Genomic DNA, 25,138 nt, shown 5'->3' with positions numbered 1-25,138 from the left:
GGCTTGGCTTCGCGGACGAAGATTTATGGAGGGGTAATGTCCACGTCAGCTGCAGGCTCGTTTGTGGCTGACAAGTCCGATGCGGGACAGGCAGACACGGTTGCAGCGGTTGCAAGGGAAAATTGGTGGGTTGGGGTTGGGTGTTGGGTTTTTCCTCCTTTGTCTTTTGTCAGTGAGGTGGGCTCTGCGGTCTTCTTCAAAGGCTGTTGCTGCCCGCCGAACTGTGAGGCGCCAACATGCACGGTTTGAGGCGATATCAGCCCACTGGTGGTGGTCAATGTGGCAGGCACCAAGAGATTTCTTTAGGCAGTCCTTGTACCTCTTCTTTGGTGCACCTCTGTCACGGTGGCCAGTGGAGAGCTCGCCATATAACACGATCTTGGGAAGGCGATGGTCCTCCATTCTGGAGACATGACCCACCCAGCGCAGCTGGATCTTCAGCAGTGTGGACTCGATGCTGTCGACCTCTCACGTACCACTTGAAGTAATCCCTATGACATAATTAGTAAGGGATTGCTTCAGGTGGTATGTGAGTGGGAAGGGAAGGTTGAGATTCATTACTCTAGCCTGAAATATTTGGCTTGAGAAAAATTGTTATTGGCCCATTTCCTTTGGAGTTTTGAAACTGAGCACATAACGAGTCAATTAGGTACGATTAAAACAATGGTTTTCACATGCGAACTTAAACAATCCCTTACTAATCACAGAGCACCTATGGCAGAGGGATTATTTAAAGTGGTATGTGAGTGGAAAGAAAAAGGTTGAGAGCCCCTGTGCTAGAGGGATTGGACTTTGGAGCAGGGAGGTTATGCTGCAACTGTACAAGGTACTGGTGAGGTCGCATCTGGAGCACTGCGTGCAGTTCTGGTCTCCTTACTTGCGGATGGATGTATTGGCTTTGGAGATGGTGCAGAGGATATTCACCAAGTTGATCCCAGAGATAAAAGAGTTGGCCTTTGAGGAAAGATGGAATCATCTGCAATTATACTCGCTGGAATTTGGAAGAATGAGAGGGGGACCTTATAGAAATGTATAAAATGATGAAAGGCATTGATCAGATAGACCCAAGGTGAGTAGGTTGTGCCCATTGGTGGGGAAGACTAAAACAACAGACAGACCCTGCTTTCAAGTTAGAAAGACACGCAACAGGACCATAGAGCATACAAAGCACATTTATTAAGTCACACTAGCGGGAATGAGGGATATTGATGTCAGGTAGACCCTGTTACCCTTCTCAATATTGAATCTCATTCAAAGATCACAGTACCATATTTGAGGCATTTTCTGTTTGCGTATCTCTTACAAATAGATGAGCGTATCTCTATTAAATCATTTGAGGTTCATTGTTACAAGTCCTGGTTTAACCCATGTCATTGTAATCTTACCTAAGAAGTGGAAATGATTAAAAGTTATTCACATGTACCAGTTAATTTCAAAGAGATTTAATTTCTTACATACAAATTAGTTAATGTCTAGAAGGTCCGGTTCCAATATACTTTAACATTCGTGTACAGTATATCTGAGATCCAGACTTTAATTATCATGTGTAAATGATCAGTCTAGCAGTAAAATCAAACACTTAACATTCACAAAGGGAAAGAAAGCTTCTAGGCTATGGTTGAAACAGAACAGAATTCCATTGGAGCCTTAGCATTGACGTGTGCGCCCTCAGGCCATTGACAAATCATTGTGTGGCTGACGGATATAAGGCTTAATCAGATGTCTTTTCCCTGGCAAACTATTTATGAATGGAGACTGCTTTCTTCACAGTTTTGGCTCGATTGTTAAAGCCATTGGCACTTTTTTAAGCTTCTGTTTAGGAAATGGCTTTGAATAATTAGTTTCAATAGTGAGTACAGTTCCAGTAAACATACACGTCTGGTTTTATCTCACATCAGTTTTAAGGCTAGGGAATAAAGACAAAATCAACGATGCTTTTTCTTACTCTTTCTGGTTGGCTCAAAAATAGAACCTTTTACCGAGGGGACCAAGATTCAGGGGGGTAGATTTAGGAAGGAGATGAGGAGGAACTGCTTTTCCCAGAGGGTGGTGAATCTATGGAATTTGCTGCAGACATAAGCAGTGGAGTCAATCTCAGTAAATATATTTAAGACAAGGTTGGATAGATTTTTACATGGTAGGGGAAATTAAAGGATATGGGGAAAAGGCAGGTAGGTGGAGATGGGCCTTTCATCAGATCAGCCATGATCCCATTGACTGGCGGAGCAGGCTCGATGGGTCGGGTGGCCGACTCCATGTTATTATCGATGTTGGACCTCCCAAAATGCAGTGCCTCACTTCAAATTCCATCAACCTGCCCAACAGATCAACATCCTCCTGCAATGTGAGATTGTTAACTGAGATACACTAAGGGCCCAGGAGAATACTTATGAACTGCGGTAAAGACTGACAAGTTGCACAGACGAGTGACAGGTGAAACTTGATGTCACAAATTGCGAGGAGAAACATTCTGGCAGAAGGAATGAAGAGAGACATAGTACATTAAATATGTCGATGACTCTGAATGGAGTGCTGGACCAGAGTTAATGTGCACATTCATTAAGAATGACAGGCCATGTTGAGGAAGTGCTTGTTGAAACATTCATGAATAGTGATGTGGAGAAATCCAAGTTCAAATTCAAGTTTATTGTCACATATATCACAAAAGCAGTGATGGAGGTTGTTTTCCAAGTGGACCCATGTATAGAACAAGTAAAACGCCATACCAAAAGGTAGAGTTACAGAAAAAAGTAAAGCATGAAAGTCTGCAGACACCATAGATGTAGTAAAAACACAGCGCTGGAGAAACTCAGCAGGTCAAACAGTGCCCTGTATATGGCAAAAATAAAGCTACAGAACCGACGTTTTGGGCTTGAGCCCTTCATTATGTTAGAGAGTGAGATGGCTGACATGGAGAAAAGGCAACCTAATTTCCCTATTTTGAGATTAATTCAAAAGTCTGAAAGGAAGTGTCCTTGATTCGGGTAACATGTGATCTCACACTCATCTTCCTGACGAGATGGGGGAGTGGTAGCTGAGGTGGGATGAGCCTTTAATGTGCTGAATGCACAGAAGTGCTGGAGAAACTCAGCAGGTCTCACAGCGTTCCTTGTGCAGGAAAGACCTACAACCAGTTTCTGGCCTGAGCACGTCGCCAAGATAGTAGGCAGGTGGCTGGATAAAAAAGACGGGGAGAGGAGTGAGGGAGGAGCACAGGTTCTCGGGCAAGAGGTAATAGATGGAGAAGGCTCTCTGTCCATGGCCTCGTGCAATGTCAACTGTGTATGCCTGTAAATTGGGGGAGCAACACCTAATATTCAATCTGTGCACTCTCCAACCAATTGCATTAATGTCAACATCTCCAGTTTCGGTAAGGACCCTCCCCTGTCTTTCTCTCTCATTTCTCATCCCTCTCTCTCCTTTCCTCCAGTCTCCTACCCCTTTCCACTCCATTCAGAGAGCTGCACCCTCCCTCCCATCATTTGCCTTCTGCCTTCTCACCCATATCCGTCTATAACTCTTGCCTGTGGACCTGTGCTCCTCCCCCCTGTCTCTCCCTCCCATCATTTTGTTCAGGCACCTGTCTGCTTTGGGCTTGTACCTTCAGGAAGGACTTAGACCCATATCATTGGTGATATAATCTTTGCTCAGGAAGGAACACCTGCTGAGTTTCTATGGCATTCTTATGTATTGACTATAATCACAGCGTCTGCAGATTTTTATATGTAACTCTTTTACTTTGCTGGCTCTTTTTCCAAGCCATTGCGAGTTTACAGATGGAGTCGGTGGAGGGGAGGGGAGGGTAGGGTGGGGAGGGAAGCTGGGGGTATGTCTGTGCTGCAGCAAGGATTTGATGGGCTGAACTGCATCCCAATTAGATGATACTGGATTGTGTCTAGCAGGCGATTTGAAATCAGCATGGATCTTACAGAAAAATAAGATAAAAGAACATAAAATGTAGAAAGAATGCTATAGATTAGGCATTAACATTTTAAAGATTTATTTATTGAAGGAAGTCTTGCTTCTTTTGAACAACAGTCAGTTAAATATAGATGACCAAATACACATTTTTGTCATTATTTACAGATTTTTTGAATTTAAGAGATGTAGTTTTAAATTTACAACCTTTTTAAAACTGTTCAATATCTAACATTTATGATATGTTCTTGGGAATAAGAGAGGGCTCCTATAGATTTTTTTTTGGAAAAAATGCGTGGGAACAAGACCTAGAGCTTTTAATTTCTGAAGATTGTAATTTTCAAATTGATTAATGCCTCATCTTTATGTGCTCGCCACTCCCTCCTACAGTTTAATATAGAGCTCATGCTTCCAAAGTCAACTTAATTCATTTTTATGTGGATTCATCTCCTTGTGATAAATGAAACAATGGAGATGCTTCATTAATTCATGTTTTGGACATGCCAGAGTCTTGAGAAATACGGAAATTAAATAGTTTAAACTTTTTAAAAGTTAATTTTAAGCCTAATCCTCTAACTGCCTTGTTTGGTATTGATGGAGAGAGTGGCGCAACTCTAACGGCATCTGATCTGCTTTTACTTCAGTTACGGCAAGGTGGCAGTGTTGCGTAGATGGAAGGACATTGCTCCACCTACTCATGGTCAATGGCCACGTGATGTCATGTCAACATATTTTTTTACTTTTAATATGTATTCTTATGTACTCTGCATTTTTCAATGTGGAACTTTAATTTCAATTTCAATAAAAAATATTGAAAAAGGAAAACACATTACAGTGCAGTATAAGCCCTTTGGCCCACAATGTTATGCTGACCGACATATACATAACAAAAGAAAACTAAACCCTCCCTACCTCATAACCCTCTATTTTCCTTTCATCCATGTGCAAAAGGAAGGGAGTGGTAGGTCCCGGTAGTGGGTGCTCTGGATCCTTCTGCTCCCGGCCATGATCCACTCCCCATTCCGCCACCAATCCTGTTCTAGATACACCTACTTCAGTCCAAATGCATTTCTGGTTCTGCTTCGGATCCTCCTGCTCTCGGCCCTGATCCGCTCTTGTCTCGGCCTCAGGTCATGGTCCTAATGCTTTCACAGTTCTGCTTCAGCCTCTGGTTCCGCCCCATATCATCCTGCTCTCAGTGCTGCTCTGGGCTGATCTCGCTCTGTACCGAATGTTGACTGCCGATTCTGTGGAAGTCTGAGAATTTGTGTTGCATCTGAATCGGAAGAGAAGGAGCTTCAGATATGGGTTACTTGCATCCAATTTGTTGCCATGAAGTCCCTGAGATTTCCAAAATGGGCCTCGTGGCCAGGTACGCATTGAACTGCACATTAGTGAGCTTGTGAGTGTGCACGCAATGTATGTGCAGTGGAGATAAACAGCGGTCTGTATGCAAAGCTAATTTCACCCCTGCATAGATACACCATCCTTCAGCTAACACCATCCTATCATTTTTCACAGTCGGATTTGCACTGTTATTTCTGGAGTTAATCACAGGTTGGCAACTCTGTCTTCCAGCTGTCAAATCAATTTGACAAGAGCTTGATGCTTTCTTGAGTTGTCTCAAGTTCCTAATGGCTCTGGAAAGTGTAGAGGATACTGAAGAGTTTTAACAATAAATGTCTGTCTAGATCAATAGCTGGCAGTAATAGTTTTGTAGTAGATGAAGAGAATTAACCAAGGTACCTGGATAAAGATTAAGTCCTGGAATGGGAAACAGAGGGAGAATGACTGTCAGCAGAATGCAAGATGTTGATGTTTGCTTCAGATTTAGAGAGATGAAGGATGAGAGATGACTGAGATTGTGGTCCATTGGGTCACTTGAAGAAGATTCTGTTCAGACATTCCTCTGAGCTCTTGCATCAGATTAGAGTCAAACACGAAAGTCTGCAGATACTGCAGTTGTAATAAAAACACAAAAATGCTGGAGGAACTCAGCCGGTCTCACAGCATCCATAATAAGTAAAGATATATTATCGACGGTTCGGGCCTGAGCTCTTCCTTAAGATTTGAGTAAAAAAAGGCAGACATCTGGAATAAAAGGCTGGGGAAAAGGGAAGAATTGAAGGGGGGTGGCGGGAGCTACAGACCAGCAGGTGTTAATACAGTACAGCTCCGATTATCTAAAATGGGCGGGACTGGGCCCATTTCGGATAAATGTTTTTTTCGGAGAACTGGTCACTTTTTAAAAACAGCCCAGTAGCAACAGCAAGAAAAAACAACAAAGGAAGACTTTTTAAACATTAAAATAAAGTTTAATTCTCACCCAAAAAAATGCCGCCCACTGCCGATCACTGACACCTCCCCACCGAGTCCCCATTCATGCCGGGAGCCCAAGGCTCCTGCTCCTTCCCTGGAGCTTGATGTCCCCCCTGTTGCTGGTGCCAGGGGCCTGAGGTCCACTGCGCTGCTGCCAGGAGCTTGAAGTCTCCGGTCAATTTGGCTCTGAAAAAATTTGGATAAATGAGGATTTTGGAGAATCCAATTTTGGATAATCGGAGTTGTACTGTAGAATACGTTAAGAGGACAGGAAAGAGGAAATGTGAGAACTGATGAGGGGTTGTTTTTGGCTCTGTGAAAAGAGACAGAGGAAGAGAGAAGGGAGGGGAGAAGAGAGAGAGAGAGAGAGAAGAAAGCAAACATAGGAAAGGAGGTTGTTCTATCAGAAACCTAATGCCATCAGGTTGGATGGTGCCCAGACGGAATATTGTTCTTCCAGTTTGCTGGTGATCTCAGACTCGCAGTGCATGAGACCATGTACTGGCATATTGGCAAGGAAATAAGGTGGGGTATTCAAATGGATGGCCACTGGGAGATCCACCCAATTCCGGCGGACAGAGCCTTCAGGTGCATGGTCAGCTCCTCTCAGAGGGTGCCCCAGACCTTTGAACATCCCCACTTCCTCACATGCCTTTCTCGCCCACAGGTCAGCACAAGATCCGTTTCATTCCGGGGCTGGTCGGGCCAATCCTGGAGATGACTCTCATTCCAGAAGTGAAGCTTCGCAGGTCCACCATCCCCATCTTTTTTGACATGATGTACTGCGAGTACGAGTACAAAGGGAACTTCAGAACGGTAAGGATTCAGACTCTTGCTCATTAACAGCATGAACCGCTTGGATGGATCAGTGAACAGCACTGGGTTTTGTGCAAGGCTGGTGGATTGCCTTCATAACGTTTTTTAATCAAACCCAAATGTATGTACATTTAAACTCGTGGTATGTGGAATTTAAGCAACTGCCAGTAAACTAGAGGAAAATAAATTTAAAAAATTAAAATAATAAGAATAACAGGTAAAAAAAAAATTCTCTAAGTTTAAACTTCTAAAAGTAAATATTCTCTGAAGTAACATAAATCTTTGGTGAAGATAGGAGCGAGTATTCAGCCAGTGGAGAGCCTTGGCCGTGCTTTGCTTGTGGCCATCAGCACCCTCAAAAATCCAGGTTCTGACACCTGGTTGTGGAGAGGGTCAAAAACTTCAAATTCCTCGGTGTCAACATCTATGTGGATCTGTCCTGGAGCCTCCGTTTTGATGCAATCACAAAGAAGGTTTGCCAGCGACTCTACTTTGTGAGGTGTCTGAGCACATTTGATACGTCACCAAAGACTCTCGTAAACTTCTACAGGTGCACCCTGGAGAGCATTCTGGCTGGTTGCATCACTGTCTGGTATGGAGGTGGCAACTCCAGGACAAGAATAAACTCCAGAGAATTGTTAACTTGACCTGCGACATCACAGGCACCAGATTTCACTCCATCAAGGACATTTACATGAGGCAGAGTCTTAAAAAAAAAAGACCCTCTATCCCCCAAGACCCCACCACCACCCAGGCCATCCCTCTTCACTCTGTTGCCATTGGGAAAAAGGTACAGGAGCTTAAAGACGAGCACCCAGCGGCACAAGGACATCCCCGCTGCCATCAGATTCCTGAATAATCAATGAACCAAATACACTGCCTTACTTTATGTGCCCTATTAATTTTATTTTTTATAGTAAAGTTGAAAGATGTATATAATATGAATGTTTGCCCTGTGATGCTGCCACAAAAAAAATGAATTTCATGACCTTTTCATGAGAATAAATTTCTGATTCTGGTTCCCATGAGCCAGTTTCCAGCAGCCCGCAGCCTATGTGGGTCCTTCGTCCGGAAGTCGGCACCAGTCCACACCCATCAGCCTCCGACACTCTTTGGAAAACAAACCAGCCTGTCCTGACTCTCCTCGTAACTCAAGTTTCCCAGTTCCCAGCAACATCTGTGTGAATCTCCCTCTCCTACCTCTTCTACCCACAACCCTACACCAGGACCATCAAAGACCTCTCTGCACGTTTGTACCTTCACATCTTTTTGCACTAACTATAACTGTGAATATTTATTTGTCCTTTTATTATCTTGTTTTCACTCTTGCTGCAGGCAAACAAGAATTTCAGTCCATCTCCCATTGTATTAAGATCATCAATTTTTATGCACCCTCTCCAGTTTAATCACAACTTTATAACTCTTTGGACACCGGCCACTTTTAATCTTTCATATTATATATTCCGGACTGGCTTCATGGGTAAAAGTTGATCTGTTCAGCCACATAATATCTGGCCAGTTACTGCCCTGTTCATTACCCTACATAGTCCTAGATCAGTGGTTCTCAAACTTTTTCTTTCCACTCACATGCCACCTTAAGCAATCCCTGTGCCATGGGTGCTCTGTAAGAGATTGCTTAAGGCGGGATGTGAGTGGGAAGGGAAGGTTGAGAATCACTGCTCTAGACCCAATTGTTACTGAAATACTTGGCTTGAGAAAAATTGTCATTGGCCCATTTCCTTTGGAGCTGTGAAACTGTGCACATAACGAGTCAATGAGGTACGATTAAAACAGTGGTTTTCAAACCTTTTTCTTTCCACCCACATCCCTTTCTAATAACAGAGCACCTATGGCAAAGGGAATACTGAAAGAGGCATGTGAGTGGACAGAAAAAGTTTGAGAATTTCTTTTTTATTTTTTATTTTTTATTTTTCACACTATAAACCATATTGATCAAGATATTTTTCAAGACACTCAAACAACAATTTTGTATCTTCTTACTTTTACTTCCAGTTCTTTTTTGTGTTGTGGAACTTGGCGAAGCAATCATTCTGACCCAAACCTTTGCCAAGATGCACATCACATCATAAACATCAGAAATCTGTCCTACCATTGGATCGTCTGTGCAGGCAATTCCTGGGTGTTTCTTTTTCCTTGAATTTATCATGTTTCTCTAAGCACACTTTGCAGACATGGTTAGTGATAGCAGCATGAGACCTTTCCTGTGCGTGCTTGCCAATCTTTTTTCAGGCGTTTTGGTTTCCTGCCAGGGGTTCTGTGGCCCAGGAGGTCTTTCGTGATCACCAGTGATGAATTCTGCGACCAGAAGATGCACAAGTTCCTCATTGAAGGCCATGAATAATCTAGGCCTGCTGCCTTTTGGATAATGCTCAACATAATGCCCTTCTGCCACATAGTCATTGTATGCAGACCAGAGGAAACATTTTACTCTCACATACCACAACAAGAATTCCCTATGCCATAGGTGCTCTGTGATTAGTAAGGGATTGCTAGGGTGGAAAGAAAAAGTTTGAAAACCATTGTTTTAATCATACCTCATTGACTCATTATGTGCACGGTTTCATAACTCCAAATGAAATGAGCCAATGACAATTTTTCTCAAGCAAAATATTTCCGTAACAATTGGGTCTAGAGCAATGATTCTCAACCTTCCCTTCCCACTCACATCCCACCTTAAGCAATCCCTTCCTAATCACAGGGCACTTATGGTATAGGGATTACTTAAGGGGGGATGTGAGTGAAAAGAAAAAGGTTGAGAACCACTTACTTAGCCACAGCTTCTGGACATGGACTTTTCTCTGTGATTAGCCATCTAACCTCTACACACTGGACACCTGGGTTCGAAAAAAATGCGCTTGTCAAAAAATAGATTGGCTTCCTGTCACAAGTGATAGACGCAACCCCATTTGTACAGAGATACTCACTGTCATACTTCATGTATTTCTGGGTTGTAACGAGTTCTTCTGGGAACTGCTTTCTGTTTGTCATGACCTTACCACATACTTTATCCCAGTGAGAATGAAATGTTCCTACAAGACAGAACTGCAATAAAATCTCTCCAAGTATATGCAGTAATCAAGACACTCGCCTGACAGCAACACTTCCTGTTGCCCCTACCTTCTCAATGTATCCCTGTAGTCTTTACAGTGTACACCTCAGCATCCCAGATATAGCCAGACATGCTCACACATGACAAAAATGACCTTATCCCCTACTGCACCATCTGGTATTGCTTGATTGCTAGTCTATTTTTAGTGGGAATTATTCCTTCATCTTGTGAACACCATGTGTCCATTAACTTATCCTAACCATGTGGTGGCAAATGGAGAATTTACCCCTCTGCATCCATCTTGTAACACAGTGCTACACATTCCATTGTGAGTGCTGGACACACCCTGAATCAAGCCGCCAGTTCACCTCTATTCATCCATAGTGAAAGACAGGGAAACCCAACTAAGATGTTCAAACTTATGAGAGCCATATACAGGTAGTTAGTTGCCAGATCTTCTCAATGGATTCAGGTGTCTCAGATCAGAAGGCATAAATTTAAAGTTAGACTACAAGACATAGGAGCAGAAATAGGCTATTCAGCTCATTGAGTCTGCCCCACTGCCCAGTCTTCACCTAATCACCTTTAATGCACTATCTCTGCTTTAAATGCACCCCATGACATGGCCTTCACATCCGCCCATGGCAACAAATTCTTGTTTTCCCAACCTCTGGCTGAAGAAATTCTACTGCATCTCTGTTCAGAATGGATGCCCTTCAATATTCAAAATATTTCATTGAGTTCCCCTCCCACTTCATTCTCCTAAATTCCAATGAGTACAGGCCAAGAGCTGTCAAACGCTCCTTCTATGATAATATTTTCATTCCCAGAATCATCCTTGTGAGCCCCCTGCATGGGGTCCATGAAAGTGGTGTCACAGGAGGGTAGACTTGTAAAGAAAGCTTTTAGCATATTGGCCTTCATAAATCAAAGTATTGAGTGTAGGAGTTGGGATGTTATGGTAAAGTTGTATTAGACATTGGTGAGACTAGATTTGGAGTATTGTGTGCAGTTTTGGTCACCTAACTACAGGAAAGATATCAGTAAGATGGAAAGAGTGCAAATGATTTATTCAGATGTTGCCCAATCTTCAGGAACTGAGTTACAGGGATAGGTTAAACAGGTTAGGTCTTTATTTCCTGGAGTGTAGAAGAATGAAGGGAGATTTGATTGAGGCATTTAAAATTATGAGGGGTTAGACAGAGTAAATGTAGATTGGCTTTTTCCACTGAGGGTGGGTGAGATATAAACCAGAGGTCATGCCTTAAGAGTGAAAGGGGAAAAATTTAGGGGGAAATTCTTCACACAGAGAGTGTTGGGGTGTGGAATGAGCTTCCAGCTGAAGTGATGAATGCAGGTACAATTTTAACATTGAAATGAAATTTGTACAGGTATATGGAGGGCTATGAACTGGTGCAGGTCAGTGGGATTGAGCAAACAAAAAATGGTTCAGCACAGACTAGAAGGGCTGAAGAGGCCTGTTTCTGTGCTATAATGTTCTGTGGATCACTGGTGAGCTGAAGGTCCTGTCCTGTGTAGTATGAGTTGATGACAATCCATCCCATATTAATATACAGTACAACACTGGCGTGGTCCTTGTAAAATTCTAGGTGCTGAGAAGTTCAGCGCATTTTACAATCTTTGCTCAGATCCTATCCTCTATTCAGATGCTTAATTTATACATAGAGCCAGTAACAAAAAGAATCAGTCAGATATTTATGAAAAATAATCACACATAAATAAATTATACATCACTGCTGGAGAATTAAATTAATATTTCTGTGGAACACAATGGAAGATGATGCTTCACTTCCTTTGAATTGATGTAGTGCGACCTCGATACAACACACTAGTTTCTAAGTAAGCCAGCTCATTTTCTTGCCACTTCACTCCCTGTGGGGCGCTGTTAGCCAGAATCAGACACACACAAGGTAAAGACTGTACAACAGGCTTTAATCCACAAAGACCTCCACAGCGCCAGGCTGGCTGTAGCTGCAGCAACTCTGAGTGAGGCCTTGAGAGGCTGGTGCAGGCTTATATCCCGGAGGGTGATTGACACCCGACCGGGTTGGGCTTGATCCATTCAGGTGGACTGATTGGCAGCCGGCCAGGTGTTGTCCTGTCCCTTTACATTCCTGCAGGTACAGAGATTTCCCCCTGCAGTAGGCCGGTGATGGACCACCACATTCACCCCCTTCTTTAAAATTGTCCCAGAGAGGGGCAGTAACAAGGAATCGCACCCACTATGTACATACAATATTTACAGGTTGAGACGATTCAGCAGCTGCCAGGGTCTCTGTGACCATCGTAGGACTGGCTCCTGGTCACTGGTCAGAGGGGAAGTGGAGGAGGGGGGCTGGCGGCAGAGGTGCGTGTGGGTGGTGTGGTGCTGTGTGGAGGGGTGGCCGGGGGGCCAGGGTCAACGTATTTGGGTCATATTGGATGGGTAGGGGCGGTGGGTTCGTCCCCCAAAGCTGAAGTGGGCTCCTGGTGGTCAAGGAGGCCCTGAGTGCCCCATAGCTTCCTGGGGATGGGGATGTATACCCGGTCAGTGTCATCCTGGGTTGGAGGGTGATGTGGTGTGGTTGGTGCTCCTGCTGGTGCCAGGTCCCTGGTTGAGACGGTGTCCTCCCTGCCACTGCCGAACCCAATGTAAAGCGTAGTTATGGTTTGCATGAAGGAGGAAGTCCTGCTCCACCTGGGCTTCGGCCTTGTGTGTCCGAACGTGCTTACGCAGAAGCACCGGTCCCAGGAACATGAGCCATGCTAGGAGTGACATTCCAGTCGCTGACCTCCTGGGGAATGAGAACAGGCATTCATGAGGGGTCTTGTTGGTATTCGTGCACACCAGTGACCGAATGCCATGGAGCACCTTGGGCAGGGCATCCTGCCAGTACTCAACGGCCCACCCTTTTGACCTGAGAGCTGGGAGGACTGCCTTCCAGACCACCCCATTCTCGCGTTCCACTTGCCCGTTGCCTCTCGGTTTATAGCTTGTTGTGTGACTGGTCGTGATACCCCTCACCATCAAGTACTGGCGCAGCTCGTCGCTCATGAAACTAGACCCCCCGGTCGCTATGGATGAAGGTGGGGTAGCCAAACATGGTGAAAATCTGCCCCAAGGCCCTGATGATGGTGGCCGTGGAGGTGTCTGGACAAGGGATGGCGAAAGGGAAGCGTGAGTACTCGTCCACTACCGTGAGGAAGTAGACGCTTCAGTTCGTGGGAGGTAGGGGCCCTTTGAAGTCCACGCCGAGATGCTCAAAAGGCCGAGTAGCCTTTACAACGTGGGCCTGTTGTGGGGGGGGGTGGGTGCGGAAGAAGCGGGGTTTTCACTCCGCACAGACCCGACAGGTCTCAGTTATGTCCCTCACGTCCCTGATGGTGTACGGTAGATTTCGGGACTTAACAAAATGGTTCAACTGGGTGACGCCCGGATGGCAGAGGGACTCATGCAATGCCTGCAGCCTGTCATCATGCATAGATGCACAGGTGCGAGAGAGGGCATCGGGGGAGTCGTTAAACTTCCCGGGGCGGTACTGGATGTCGTAGCTGTAGGTTGCCAGCTCAACTCTCCAGCACAGGATCTTGTCGTTCTTGATCTTGCTCTTGTGGTTAGTGTTAAACATGAACACCACAGCCCGTTGCTCTGTGAGGAGGGTGAATCTCCTGTCGGCCAGGTAGTGGCGCCAGTGGTAGACCGCTTCCACAATCGCCTGGGCCTCCTTTTCAATGGTCGAGTGCCCTAGCTTGGAACCATGGAGGGTCCTGGAGAAGAAAGCGATGGGTCACCCCCCTTGGTTGAGGGTAGCAGTGAGGACCACCTCGGAGGCATCACTCTCCACCTGGAAGGGGGAGTCCTCATTCACGGACTGCATCGTGGCGTCCACGATGTCTTACCTGATGCAGGTGTAGACTGCCTGTGCCTCAGGTGGGAGGGGATAAGTTGTGGCTTTTGCCAGTGGGCAGATCTTGTCCAAGAAGCGAGGGAACTACTGCGAGTAATAAGGGAACAGGCCCAAGCACCTGCGGAGGACCTTTAGCATGGGGGAAGGGGTCATTAATGGGCGCATCCTTTCCGGATTTGGGCCGATGACTCCATGGGCCATGATGTACCCAAGGATGGCAAGGCGGGTGGTGCTGAACACATGCTTCTCCTGGTTGTAAGTGAGGTTCAGCTCCATGGCTGTCTGGAGGAATTTCTCCAGGTTACCATCGTGGTTCTGCTGGTCACGGCTGCAGATAGTGACATTATCCAGATATGGGAATGTCGCCTTCAGTTTGTGCCGGTTTACCATGCGATCCATCTCCCACTGGAAGATGGAGACCCTGTTCGTGACCCCAAAAGGAACCCGGCAGAACTGGTACAGGCGCCCGTCCACCTCAAAGGCGGTGTAGGGCTTGTCCTTCGAGTGGATAGGGATTTGGTGATACGCCGACTTCAGGTCAATCTTGGAGAAAATCCGGTAGCAGGCGATCTCACTTACCACGTTGGCGATCCTCGACAGGGGGTAGGCATCCAGCTGGGTGTACTGATTAATGGTCTGGCTGTAATCCACGAACATCCTCGGCTTACTTCCCCCTTTGACCACCAGGACTTGAGCTCTCTAAGGGCTGTTACTGGGCTCTATAACACCTTCCACCAGAATTCCCTGTCTGCAGCTCCATAGCGCCTACTTCTGGCGGCGATCAGATTTCAGCCTAGCACAAGATGTGGAAAGAGAGCCAGTGGGGTGATGCATAGTGTTGAGAGGCCGCAGGTTGGCCGGGGCTGGTAGGTTGGCGTACTGTGCAATGAGAGTGGAGATTGGGGCCCCCTGAAGGCAAGGGTGACACTCTGCAGGTGGCACTGGAAATTAGGCTCAGGAAGAGTGGTGCGCAGAGTTTTGGCATGATCAGGAGCCTTAATCCTGTGTAAGTTTCCCCTCCCATGGTTATATCGACCGAGCAGTGGCTGAGGGTACCAACAGTCTTATCCTTGGCGGCGAGGGCGATCGAGCAAGTGGTGGGGTGGACCTTTAACCATTGGGAGTGGGCCACGGTCAGGTGAATGAAGCTCTCCATGCTGCCACTGTCCAATAGGCGATTTGTTACCTGCCCATTGACACGCACGTCCATTATTGAGCACCTGAGATGGTGGGGGATGTCCCTGGTCAGCGTGGTGGCGGCCAGGACTGTCTCGGAGTTGGAGTTGTCGCTATCCAGAGGGATGGGGAGCGTTGATAGGGTGGCCTGGTCATTGCCCATGTTGACCACGTCGACATCAGTCATGAGGTGAAGCGTGCGGTAGCTGATGGCCTCCGGAGGCGTGAGGAGTGTTGGTGGGGCGGCCTGGACATTGCCCGTGTTGACCACATCATTCTCAATGTCACCCGGGGCCCTCCATGTTGGGCGCTGCCTGGCCAAAGATGGCGGTGGCACGTGGGGGTCCGCTGCGTGGCTTGCCTCCTTCCTCAGCCGTGTCTGCTGTTCCGGGGGAAGTGACATCATCACGGCCGGCGGCAGTGATGTCGTTATGTCAGCCGGACGTGATGTCACACTGTGAGCTGGAAGTGACATCGTTGTAGTTCTCAGTGAGCGGCACTGGCGAGGGCGGTGACTGATGCAGATGCTCCGGGCACACGCTGTGACGGTCACTGGTGGGGCCAGATGTTGCGTGGTTGAAGTCGGGGAAGGGTGAAGTTGTCGCGGGGACAATGGCTCTGCCCGGCACGTGCACGTGGGAGGGTCCACGAGGGGATGTGGGGAGGTCATAGAGGGCTGCTGAGCTGCTGGCAGGTTTAGAGCGGTACACTTTTGCAAAGTGGCCTTTCTTGACACATGGGCGGTTTTGGTGCAATCGTCGATCTGACCCACACCAGGACCCATAGTACTTATGGGGCGCCGGGCACCTGCTGCAGCGATGTTCTCCTCCCCAGCTCGAACTGAGGCTGCAGCTGCAGTGTGATGGCCATGAGGGCCATGAGGGAACCTGGGGGAACCTGGAATCAAATGCTTCGACATGCAGAGCTGCTGCTTCCAGGGTTTTGACCACTTCCACAGTCCTGGTTAGGGCATAGATGCTGTCTTCCAGCAGCTTCTGCCAGATGGCCCTCGAGCATAGCCCTCGGATGAAGGCGACCCGGATCAGCCTTTCGCCCTCTTCTACACCTACCCCGGGTTCAGCCAGACATGGTCGGGCCAACTCTTGCAAGTGTCCCAGGTAAGACTCAGCCATCTCCCCGGGTTGCTAGGCTTGGGTTTTGAGGAGGTACCTTGCACAGACCGCATTCATGGGGGGCTTGTACAAGTTCTCAAGAGTGTCCATTGCGCTCTTGTACGTGGAGCAGCCTTTGGTTACCTGGAAGGCGCGGGGACCCAGCTTTGACCGGAGTAGGACCAACCTCTTCTGATCAGAGCCTAGGATGTCGCCCTCGTGTGCCTCGATGATTGCCTCGACTGCATGCTGCCAGATCTCAAAGCGTCTCTGGGCTTCTGGGAGGCGTGGGTCAACCTCGAGGCTCCCTGCATTCAAGAGTTTTTCCATGGCAGCCGTGGGAAAATTTTGTAGATTAAATTGTGGTGCGCTGTTAGACAGAATCAGACACACACAAGGTAAAGACGGTACAACAGGCTTTAATCCACAAAGACTTCCACAGAGCCAGGCTGGCTGTAGCTGCAGCAACTCTGAGTGAGGCCTCAGGAGGCCAGCGCAGGCTTATATCCCGGAGGGTGATGACACCCGACCAGGTGGGGCTTGATCCATTCAGGCCGAATGATTGACAGCCGGCCAGGTGTTGTCCTGTCCCCTTACACTCCTGCAGGTACAAAGGTTTCCCCCTGCAGTAGGCCGGCGGTGGACCACCACATTCCCGTGACTTCTCAGTGATTTGAATTTCTAATATACCTTTCCCTTTGTTCGAGCTTGCCTTCCTCTTCTTCCCATTCACGCTGGCAGAAAGTAGCAAAGAGAGCCAGGTCCATCATAGGCTCCGACCTCCCATCCATTCCAGACATCTGTGTGAGGCGCTGCCTCATAAGGCAGCCAACATCACAAATGACGACCCCCCACCCATCATCCTGGTCACAAGCTCTTTCTCACTGCTACCTTTGGTCAGAAGCTACAGATGCCTGAAGTAAAATACCTCTGGGTTCAAGAACAGTTTTTTTGTTCCAACAGCTATCAGAATAAGAATTTATTGTCCTGAACAAGTCATGAAATTTGGTGTTTTGCTGCAGCGTCACAAACACTCATAACCATCTTACGACATTACTATAAAAATAAAGTCAGGCCGTGTCTTTGGTTCATTGATCATTCAGGAATCTGGTGGCAGTGGGGAAGAAGCTGTCCTTGTGCCGCTGAGGGCTCATCTTTAGGCTTCTGTAACTTTTCCCCAATGGTAGCAGAATGAAGAGGGTGTGGCCTAGGTGGTGGTGGTTGGGTGGGGGGTGGGGGGGTGGTCTGAGGATAGAGGCTGCTTTTTCTATTTTATTAAGACACCGCCTCATGTAGAGTGAAGTGAATGGAGTGAAGTCCGGAGGCTGCGATAATGCAGGCCGAGTTAGCAACCCTCTGGAGTTTCGTCTTGTCCTGAGAGTTGGTGCCTTCGTAGGAGGCAGTGATGCAACCAGGCAGAATGCTCTCCACGGTGCACCTGTAGAAATTTACGAGAGCCTTTGGTGATGTACCTAATCTGCTCAGGCACCTCACAAAGTATATATAGCCACTGGCGAGCCTTCTTCAAGATTGCATCAAAATGGAGGCTCCAGCACAGATTCCCCAGGAATTTGAAGTTCTTGACCCTCTCCACTACTGAGCCCTCGATGAGGACCGGGTCGTGACCCCTGACTTCCTCCTGAAAGTCAACAATCATCTCCTTGGTTTTGCTGATGTTGAGTGCAAGGTTGTTAACGTTACACCATTCAGCGAGCTGTACGCTTCCTCATTGCCGTTTGTGATTCTTCCAGCAACTGTGGTGTCATCGGCAAACTTGTAGATAACATTAGAATTGTGCCTGGCCACACAGTCATGGGTGTATAACGAGTAGAGCAGTGGACTAAGCGTGCATCCTTGGGGTGCGCCTGTGTTGATCATCAGTGAGGAGGGAACGTTGTTTCCAATTCATACTGACTGTGTCAGGCTCGTGAACCTCCATGATCGAGATCAAGATTGCTTTTAGTGTCATGTCATCATGCAAAAAATTAGGGTGACACAATTGGCGAAGAGGGGGCGCCATGCTTTAACAGCGCCAGTTATCGAGACCAGGGTTTGAATCCCACGCTGTCTGTAAGAAGTTTGAGTGTTCTGCCCACATCTGCATGGTCTTCCCCTGTGGAATCCAGTTTCCTCCCACCATTTAAAACACAATGGGGCTTGTAGATCAATTGGATGTAATTGGACAGCATGGGTTGGTGAGCTGAAAGGACCTGTGCTGTTTGTCTAAATTTAAATCTAAATTTACATGTAATATAGATGAAAATTTCCTTTTGTCTGCTGTAAGGCAAGTGGAGAGACACCTTTAGCAATGCTTGGTGCCTCGAACAATAGGTAAAAGAGGGTCACTTCAAAGGCACTTGAGTGTCCGTGGATTTGCCTCTACCACTGGCACAACCCCTGCAACAGCACAGACTCCTATTCAAACCTCTGGCAACCCGAGCTCCAGATCCAAACCTCTGATATGATTGGGGAGTGGCTGTGGCCCTGCAGGAGCCCTTCTTGCCCTAAGGACCTCCTTGAATCCCCAGTTCTGATACCTGCTTCCCATGAGCCAGCCTCCCACAGCCTGGTGTGTCTCCTTCGACTCCAAGTCACCAGCAGCTCGCAGCCTGGCGCCAAGGTCTCTAACCACAAGCCACCTGCAGCCTGCGTAGGTCCTCAGCCTCTGAGATCGTCTCTGGTCTACCTTTGCGGTCAGATTCATCGTAGAGTCATCTCCCATGCTTCTCCTTACTAAAGGGGAACTGGGGATGGGGGGTGGGAGGGGGATGTTCTTTCGTTTTTCATATACTGAGCCACTGCTCCACTGGATATTGAAAACCCTTGTGGTCCACTGTCCAGCACAGAGTAACCAAGACACTGCTTCACGATGACCAAAAATCTGTCAGCACTTTTGTAACCACGTGTTTTTCATTTTTCTTTTATGTAATTTAATATATACTTATTGTTAGTGTATTTTACCTACCTGTGTAGCTGCAGAAGGCAATAATTTCATTGTGTATCTAGATTATGCACATGACAGTAAATCCTCATTCTTTAAGGTTTTGTCGTGACCATCAGATGGATCATGAGTTTAAATTGAGAATTGGTTGATGATATCTGAAATTTTTTAATTTAATTTTTTGCATCCACCGCAGTAACAAGCCCTTTGGCCCACGTGTTCAATGACCAATTACATCCAATTGGCCTACAATACCCTCCCCCCTGCCGGTATGTTTTAAAGGGTGGGGGGGGGATGGGGAAACTGGAGTAAGCAGAGAGAACCCACCCAGACACAGGGAGAACGTACAAACTCCTTACAGACAGCGCTGGATTCGGACCCTGGTTCCGATCGCTGGCGCTGTAACAGCGTTGCGCTGACCACTACGCCAACTGTGCAGCCCTCTAGGCACATGAAGTTTGGAGCACTGGGAGGCAGTTAACGAGGAGGCGGAACCCCACAGTGATGCAACCAGCTCCTTCCCACGGTGAGATCTCCCCGATACCGGGAGTACCCCCAACCCAATATAGCAACTCTTCCCTACCCCGTCCAGCAGAGAAAGGTCACAGAAGAGATGACGAGGTCTGGGTCTTGTCAATCATAATCATATTGAATGACTAGGCAGGTTTGAGGAAGCAAATGTTCTCCTTCTGCCCTTTCTCCTCTTGAATGCATAAGGACAGGGTTAAAAAGCTTGGTATTGCAAGCCGTGCTGTTCAGTGGCTAAACTGCATGGTATTGAATCTCCTGTTACAGAGTCCAGAGGACCCCAAAAATCAGAACCAATAGATATGTATCACAGCACAGGGTTACTTAAACAAAAATCATTTTTATTTATAATTAAATAAGAAAACAGAATTAAACTCTAACTTATTACTTAACCCACCAAACTACTTAATTCCCCCCTCCCCATACTAAGCACAGGTGTGTGTAATGTATATTTAAGATTAGAAGAGTTCTTTGGATCACAATCCAATCTCACCGGTTGCAGGCAATTCTGGTACTGTGCACAGAAATTAGCATTAACAAAGTTCACCAGTCTTTGGTGCTTAACAGGCAAATGATTGCCACTCTGGAGGGTTCTTGCTGGTTTTCAGAGAGAGATTCCTTTTCCAAGACAGCTGCAACTGATTCCTTCTCAATCAGTCTTGCTGACGAAACTTGCCCCCTTCAGGATTCTCCAGATGATCCTCTTTCTTTCAGGTCACCTTTCACACTGCCAGTCTTCTCCTTTGACCAGACAGTCTTCCAAAGGTTTACCAGCTTTGTCCCTCTGGAATGGATTTCTGTCTCTCTCCTCTCTGTTTCACACCCTCTCTCTCTGAGAGCAAAACTCTTCTCCTCTGCCTGCAAAGATCACATGCTCTCCCAGGCAAGCTGCTGTTAATACTTCGTTGCCTTCTGCAAAAAGCATTCTGCAAAAGTCCTGCAAATATTCTGTGTTTTAAAATATGTGTGTGCAAGCTGCTCTAACAATTCCTCCCAAACCACCTCTAGATACTCTGTCACACTCCAAAATACTTTCCTTTCACTACTCTTCCAGACTAAACCTATAGCTTGTGGTATTTAATGGACCATGGCCGTAGCCGAGTGCATCTGCTTGTCAAGCCTTTATGTCCTCTGATTTTATTTCTGGCCAAGAAAGAATCTTGTCTCTGTGGGCCCTTACGATTTTATGTTCATTGCCATAATGATAATTCAATAATTCTTTTGCCTTTTTAAAACCTTGTTCTGGATTCATATATTGGCAACTTTTGACTAACTCCTTCACCTGTCTTCCAGTCTACTGTTCCAGGTAATACAGATGATCTTTAGCATTTCTAATATTACTTTCAATGTGATGTTCAAAAAGATTTCATGAACATCAGATATTGTAATTGTTCTCCATTAAAAACTGGAATTTCCTGCTTAGGTAAATCATATAAACCTTGTTCCTGCGCTAACATAGCGGTGATTTCATTTTGTTTTGCTATGAGAGATGTTGTATTGTTTTGTGCACCATGGCTTGTGACTGGTTTGTCTTAAGGTGAATGGAGAAAACGGATCTTGAGCTGGTGCCATAGGTGTTGGTCCTTGAGTTGTAAGTGATGGCATTGGTGTGGATTTTTGGTATTTAAGTGATGGCATTGGTGGAGATCCTTGTTTTGTAGCTGGTTCTCCAGCAACATGAAGAGACATCAGTGGTTGAGCATGATCAACTCGCATGGTTAAACTTTTTTTGAAATATTTTCCTTTTGAGAAGATCCATACGTTGTGTGCTCTGGAGAGATTCAATATTGCTAGTTCTTTCCATAGATCATAGCTGGTGGATTAATGACTCTATTTGTTCCCTGCCAGTGATTTGCTAATCCTACTTGCATGTGACTCACTTCAACATCTGACGAACAATGCACATGTGGCAGCCCGCAACCACGGAGATCGGGCCGAAACATCACGCGGCGCGCTCGGTAATAAACTGTGTCCCTTAACACAGCAAACCGGCACGGTTGAAAGCTGGAGCGGTACAAGACCAGCAGTCCTAAAATGGCGCTGGCCAAGCTGCCCAGCTAACAGATCAATGATAAGTGGGGAAAGAAGGGTATTCACGTGCAAGAATGTTCCCGCCTGCTATTGTTATTCATGCAGCTGATGTCAGCCAATCAAACAAATGGCGGGAACTCCCACTGTATAAAAGGGAGCCTTTCCTGCCTCAATAAATCTCAGAGCTTAACCACCCACACTGCGAGCGTATGTGTTTCATTGTAGCAGTCGGCTACACACATTCCATTCTCTGTCAATTCTCCCTAACTTTCCCCCCAGGCATTTTAAAAATTGTCACTTTTCATAAATATCTGAGACCAAACATGAGCAGCAACGTCAGTGTAATGGTTAACGCAATGCTAACTTCTTCCCCACCGCCATCAGATTCCTGACTAATCAATGAACTAAAGCCACTGCCTCACTTTTCGTCCACTGTTATAATGTTTTTATGTGGTAAGATGGTTATAATATGAATGTTTCCACTTGGAGGCTGCACAAACGCCGAATTTCATGACTTGTTCATGGCAATCAATCCTGATTCTGATTCTATAACAGCGCCAGCTACCCAGGTTCAAATCTGGCGCAGTCTGTAAAAGGTTTGTACATTCTCCCAGTGTCTGTGGATTTCCTCTGCTTTCCTCTCACCTTCCAAAGACAAAAGCAGGGTTCCTAGGTTAATTGGTTACACGGGTGTATTTGAGCCAGAAGGCCCCATTGCTGTGCTGTATCTCTAAATTAAAAATTAAAGGAGTCCCTGAAAATTTCTGTCCGGTACTGTGGGAGCGTTTTCACCGGGACAGCAGCAGTTCAAGAAGGGAATTCACCACCGCCATCCCAAAGGTAATTCAGGACCACAGCCTGCAATAATCTACATGCACAAAAGCAATCTGTGCCAACCAGGACCCAGTGATGTGTTGTGTCTCAGGGCTCAGTTCTACAGATCATGAGGCATAAATAAGGTAGACCGACAGTACCTTTTTCCCGACACCAAGGGACATCTGTACAAAGTGAAGGGAGGAAGATTTAGGGAAGACATTAGGGGTAAGGTGCCTGGAATGCATTGTCAGGGTTGGTGGTGGTGGCTGGAACAAATGGGGAATTTTTAAAAACTCCGAGACAAGCACATAGATGGAAGAAAAATAGAGGGTTAGAAGGTAGGGTGGGGTTTTTTTTAGGTATATATAAGTCGGCACAACATCGTGGACCGAAGAGCTTGTACAGTGCTCTTTGTTCTGTGTTCCCAGCAGTAAAGAGAAATGTGGAAAGGTTAAATCAGCGCACTCGAAGTTAGAAATGGTTTTGTTGTTCCATTCCAGCTAATTAAGTATTACTCAGAATAGTCTTTACCTTCTCAAATTATGCCTCGTGTTTATTCATAGCAACACACAGAAATCAAACACTACAAGACTGACAAGCATTAAAGAGGCTGGTGGATTTAATTAGCTGTTCCATTAAGAGAAATTATAACTATTACCTCATCTGCATGTAGGTATAGCTGCGTAGGTTTCATGTCTCAATGCCACTTAGGTGACCAATTACAGGAATAAATATCTCGGGTACGGCTGAACAAGCTTGTGGCTGCTTCATTTAAATGTTAATTGGCTTTGCTTTATTGATTCACATTTAAAAGTATCGTCTCTGGCTCCGGTGTGCACTGTGTGTCATTACCATGTGTGTTCCGATGAATCTTGCGTAATCCTTTGGGGATGACTTTTCAGGAAGGCCAGACTCCCTGCCCGAGACCAAACACCGAGCGACAACTGGAAAGTGGGGAGTTGGCTCCCTTGAAAGGAAAAGTTTGAAAGATACACGTCCGCTTTTCATTGCTCAGTGATGGGAGAATCATTTCCACTTCTGGCTGAATTAAAAGGGAGGGTGGGAGGGAGGGGTGCCTTTTCCAGTGACATATAGACATCCCTCTTTTTAACAGTGGTGGGGGGTGGGGGGGTTCAATTCCCTACCCCCAGGGGCATCACTAGAGTTAATGTCACCCAGTGTGGTAACTTTTGATGTCACTCCCACCTCCCCTCCCCCCCTCCTCCTCCCGTACCAGGCCATGGAATGTGTGTAGCCGACTGCTACAAACACATACGCTCGCAGTGTGGGTGATTAAGCTCTGAGATTTATTGAGGCTGGAAAGGCTCCCTTTTATACAGTGGGAGTTTCCGCCATTTGTTTGATTGGCTGACATCAGCCGCATGAATAACAATAGCAGGCGGGAACATTCTTGCACGTGAATACCCTTCTTTCCCCACTTATCATTGATCTGTTAGCTGGGCAGCTTGGCCAGCGCCATTTTAGGACTGCTGGTCTTGTACCGCTCCAGCTTTCAACCGTGCCGGTTTGCTGTGTTAAGGGACACAGTTTATTACCGAGTGTAATGTTTTATTGTACTAATGTTACTTGTAAATCGTAATTCCTGTGTATCATTGAATGTAACTGCAATAATAGTGAGATAAACAACTAGCAAAATTAAAATCACACCTTTAAATTACAAGTTCATACGCACCGCAGCAATGAGAACAACAGCGCGGGTTTGTGCAGAGAAAACTAGGTGATTCGGAGCGTCATTGTCATTGGGTAATAATGATAGCTTTGACTGGAGCGCATTGGAAGGTTTATAAAGTAAATTAGCACCGAGTTTCAGCCCTGTAGGTATATTGATACATGTAAGATGGACTTATGAAAAAATGTTTTTGGTGTTATAACTAACTTAAGAAATAGGAGCAGGAGTCGGCCATCCGGCCCGTCGAGCCTGCTCCGCCATTCAATACGATCATGGCTGATCTAATTTATGTCATAACTCCACCTACCTGCCTTCTCCCCATATCCCTTAATTCCTTTTTTATGTAAAAATCTATCTAACTGAACCTTAAATAGGTTTAATGAAGTCGCTTCAACTGCTTCCCTGGGCAGAGAATTCCACAGATTCACTACACTCTGGGAAAAACAGTATTTCCTCATCTCTGTCTTAAATCTACTCCCCTGCATCTTGAGGCTGTGTCCCCTAGTTCTGGTCTCATATTCCAGTGAAAACAATTTTCCTGCCTTTATCTAATCTATCCCTTTCATAATTTTATATGTTTCTATAAGATCTCCTCTCATTCTTCTGAATTCGAGTGAGTATAATCCCAGGCGATTTAGTCTCTCCTCGTAGGTCAACCCCCTCATCTCTGGGATCAACTTGGTGAACCTCCTCTGGACTGCCACCAAGGCCAGTATATCCTTCCTCAAGTATGGAGACCAGGTGCGGCCTCACCAGTATCTTGTACAGTTGCAGCAGGAACTCCCTGCTCTTGAATTCGATTCCTCTAGCATT

General features: G+C 46.3%; 1 protein-coding gene across 1 annotated transcript in view; it reads left to right on the top strand.

Moving 5' to 3' along the window:
* Positions 1–25,138, top strand: part of LOC138756974 (dedicator of cytokinesis protein 2-like) — a 1,510,503-nt gene that overhangs the window by 1,290,103 nt on the left and 195,262 nt on the right. Inside the window, 1 exon segment of the mRNA XM_069923500.1 lies at positions 6,905–7,053. Coding sequence (XP_069779601.1) covers positions 6,905–7,053 — 149 coding nt within the window.

Source organism: Narcine bancroftii, chromosome 3 (assembly GCF_036971445.1).
Source record: "Narcine bancroftii isolate sNarBan1 chromosome 3, sNarBan1.hap1, whole genome shotgun sequence".
Taxonomy (NCBI): Eukaryota; Metazoa; Chordata; class Chondrichthyes; order Torpediniformes; family Narcinidae; genus Narcine; species Narcine bancroftii.
The sequence above is the reverse complement of the archived record's forward strand: the minus strand, read 5'-3'. Positions and strand labels throughout refer to the sequence as shown.